This window comes from Pteropus vampyrus, unplaced genomic scaffold (assembly GCF_000151845.1).
Source record: "Pteropus vampyrus isolate Shadow unplaced genomic scaffold, Pvam_2.0 Scaffold6, whole genome shotgun sequence".
Classification (NCBI taxonomy): domain Eukaryota; kingdom Metazoa; phylum Chordata; class Mammalia; order Chiroptera; family Pteropodidae; genus Pteropus; species Pteropus vampyrus.
The window spans coordinates 11,839,420-11,841,456 of record NW_011888787.1 but is presented as its reverse complement, the minus strand read 5'-3'; the positions used below and the strand labels follow the sequence as shown (position 1 = coordinate 11,841,456).

At 29.2% G+C, this 2,037-nt stretch overlaps 1 protein-coding gene across 4 annotated transcripts in view; it reads left to right on the top strand.

Annotated features, from left to right (window-relative positions):
• Positions 1-2,037, top strand: part of RNPC3 (RNA binding region (RNP1, RRM) containing 3) — a 38,000-nt gene that overhangs the window by 15,619 nt on the left and 20,344 nt on the right. For all 4 annotated transcript variants that reach the window (XR_896353.2, XM_011368169.2, XM_011368183.2 and 1 more), the window contains exon 10: positions 925-1,086. Coding sequence is in view for 3 of the 4 variants with exons in the window: in XM_011368169.2 (XP_011366471.1) it covers positions 925-1,086 (162 nt within the window). In the remaining variant the exon portion in view is untranslated. The remainder of the gene's footprint in view (positions 1-924; positions 1,087-2,037) is intronic.

Below are 2,037 nucleotides of genomic sequence, written 5' to 3'. Positions count from 1 at the left end.
TTCTACATCAATGTCAAATAGTAAGACTGTAATAACAGTAGAAGCAATTTAATTTTTTCTCTTATTGATATCTGCAGGCCACAGGTCTGTTTATAGGTTTGTTTTTGTTTTGTTTTGTTTTTAATTTTTCTAATGAATGAGTAATTAAAATGTGCAGATAATTCTTTACTTGTAGGACCACGATTAATATTTTTTTTTCTTTTTGCTGAGTGGAAGTTTAAAAGATTTTTTAGTATCCTCAAAAAGGAATATCTTATTTTAAGATGTTTATTGTAGCATAATGTGCTAATCTTAATCTTAATCATTTTAGAGAAGGTTGATAGTTGTTTCTCAGTATTCTGATATAGCTCTATGAAATCTTTATATGAATAATCTTGAATGACCACATTTCATTAGCATAATACCTTTGATAATTATATAATTTATTTAATGAATTGCAAAATTTTTTCACACAATTATTAATAGGTTGGAGTGAGTAGGTTAAACAAAATACTGATTATTGCCCACAAAACACGTTCTACCTATCTACCTATTAAACATTTTATTTGATGCTCTTCTGGCACCTTAAACTAAATATGAACTAAATATGTCGAAAATGGATTTATTTTCTTTACACTTTCCAGGCTCTTTAGTCGGCACCACAGAGCATCTGTTTGGCTGTTCAGCTATTATCTATGGCTGTTTTCATGTTTCAGTGGCAAAGTTGAATAACCATGACAGAAACCGTATGGCCTGCAAAGCCTAAAATATTTACTATTTGCACCTTAACAGATAAAGTGTATCTACCTGTGTTCTAAAATACTGAGAAAAACACCAAATGGTTTTAGCGCCAAAAGATAGATAACCTCAAAAATTAAAAATGGTACACTAAAATGGTTTTGAAGGGAGAGAGTTTTAATGGCTGCTATTAATCTTAACTCTTAGATTTACCTGCTACTGAAATCGATGCATCCAGTATAGGATTTGGAAAAATCTTCCCAAAACCTAATTTGAACATCGCAGAGGAAAGTAAAGAAGACTCTGATGAAATGCCATCAGAATGTATTTCTAGAAGGGAGTTGGAAAAGGGCAGAATTTCTAGAGAAGGTAAATTCATGAAATAATCAGCATTTATTCCATTTTATGTTTCTTTGACCCTTCAGAAACAAAGCAACAAATTCCTCATGTGATTTACCCATAAGGCACATACTTCAAAACATCTCTTCACTTAATGTTTTTGATTGTTAGTATTCATATTTCTAGAGAGGAAAGTATCTTTTAATACAATGTTTTCAATCCATATTTATTTAGAAAAAAATTTGTTTTTATCCCTAATACTTTTATATGACTGACACCTTAAACAAAGCAATGTGGCCCACACTTTGGAGTTCTAAATTCCAGTTGACAGACCACCACAGTACAGTGTCTGAGATTCATCCAAAGCAATTGTTTGTTTAAAAATAATAATTTTAATTATTTGGTGATTAGAAATCTTTGTTTAAAGATTTTATATTCTAACATAGTTTTTTACTTCTAAAGGATTTTTTCTGATTTTGTAAATTTTAGGAAAATAATTTGGCATTTTAGATTGACATGTAACACATTATAATTTTTTCCATAATAATGAGAAATAGACTTCTAGTGAGCATTTTTGTAGGAACATTGTCAGGAGCCATTATCAGGAACATATTATTGACATGATATAGGAGTAGCTGTATAGGAATTCAGGATCCACAATCCTAAATACTTGATGATTATGTTTGAGTACTTCATTCTTAGGTTTGAATATGTTGGTGCCTGGTGCTTTGGGAAATTGACTTTAAGCAAAATAGTTACACCAATGATTGATAACATATTAATTTGCTTCAGTCTTTAATAAAGTAACTCATTTAAAGGAGTTTTAATAATAGATACTTTATTGGATAAATTTTAGTTATTCTAAATGCCTACAATTTTTAAACTAATTTTTATATTATCAATTCAGGTTTTTAATTGGTACTTTTATCCCATTAGTAACATTGCTATTCTTAGTTTTCATAATTTTATAATGCTTATTTT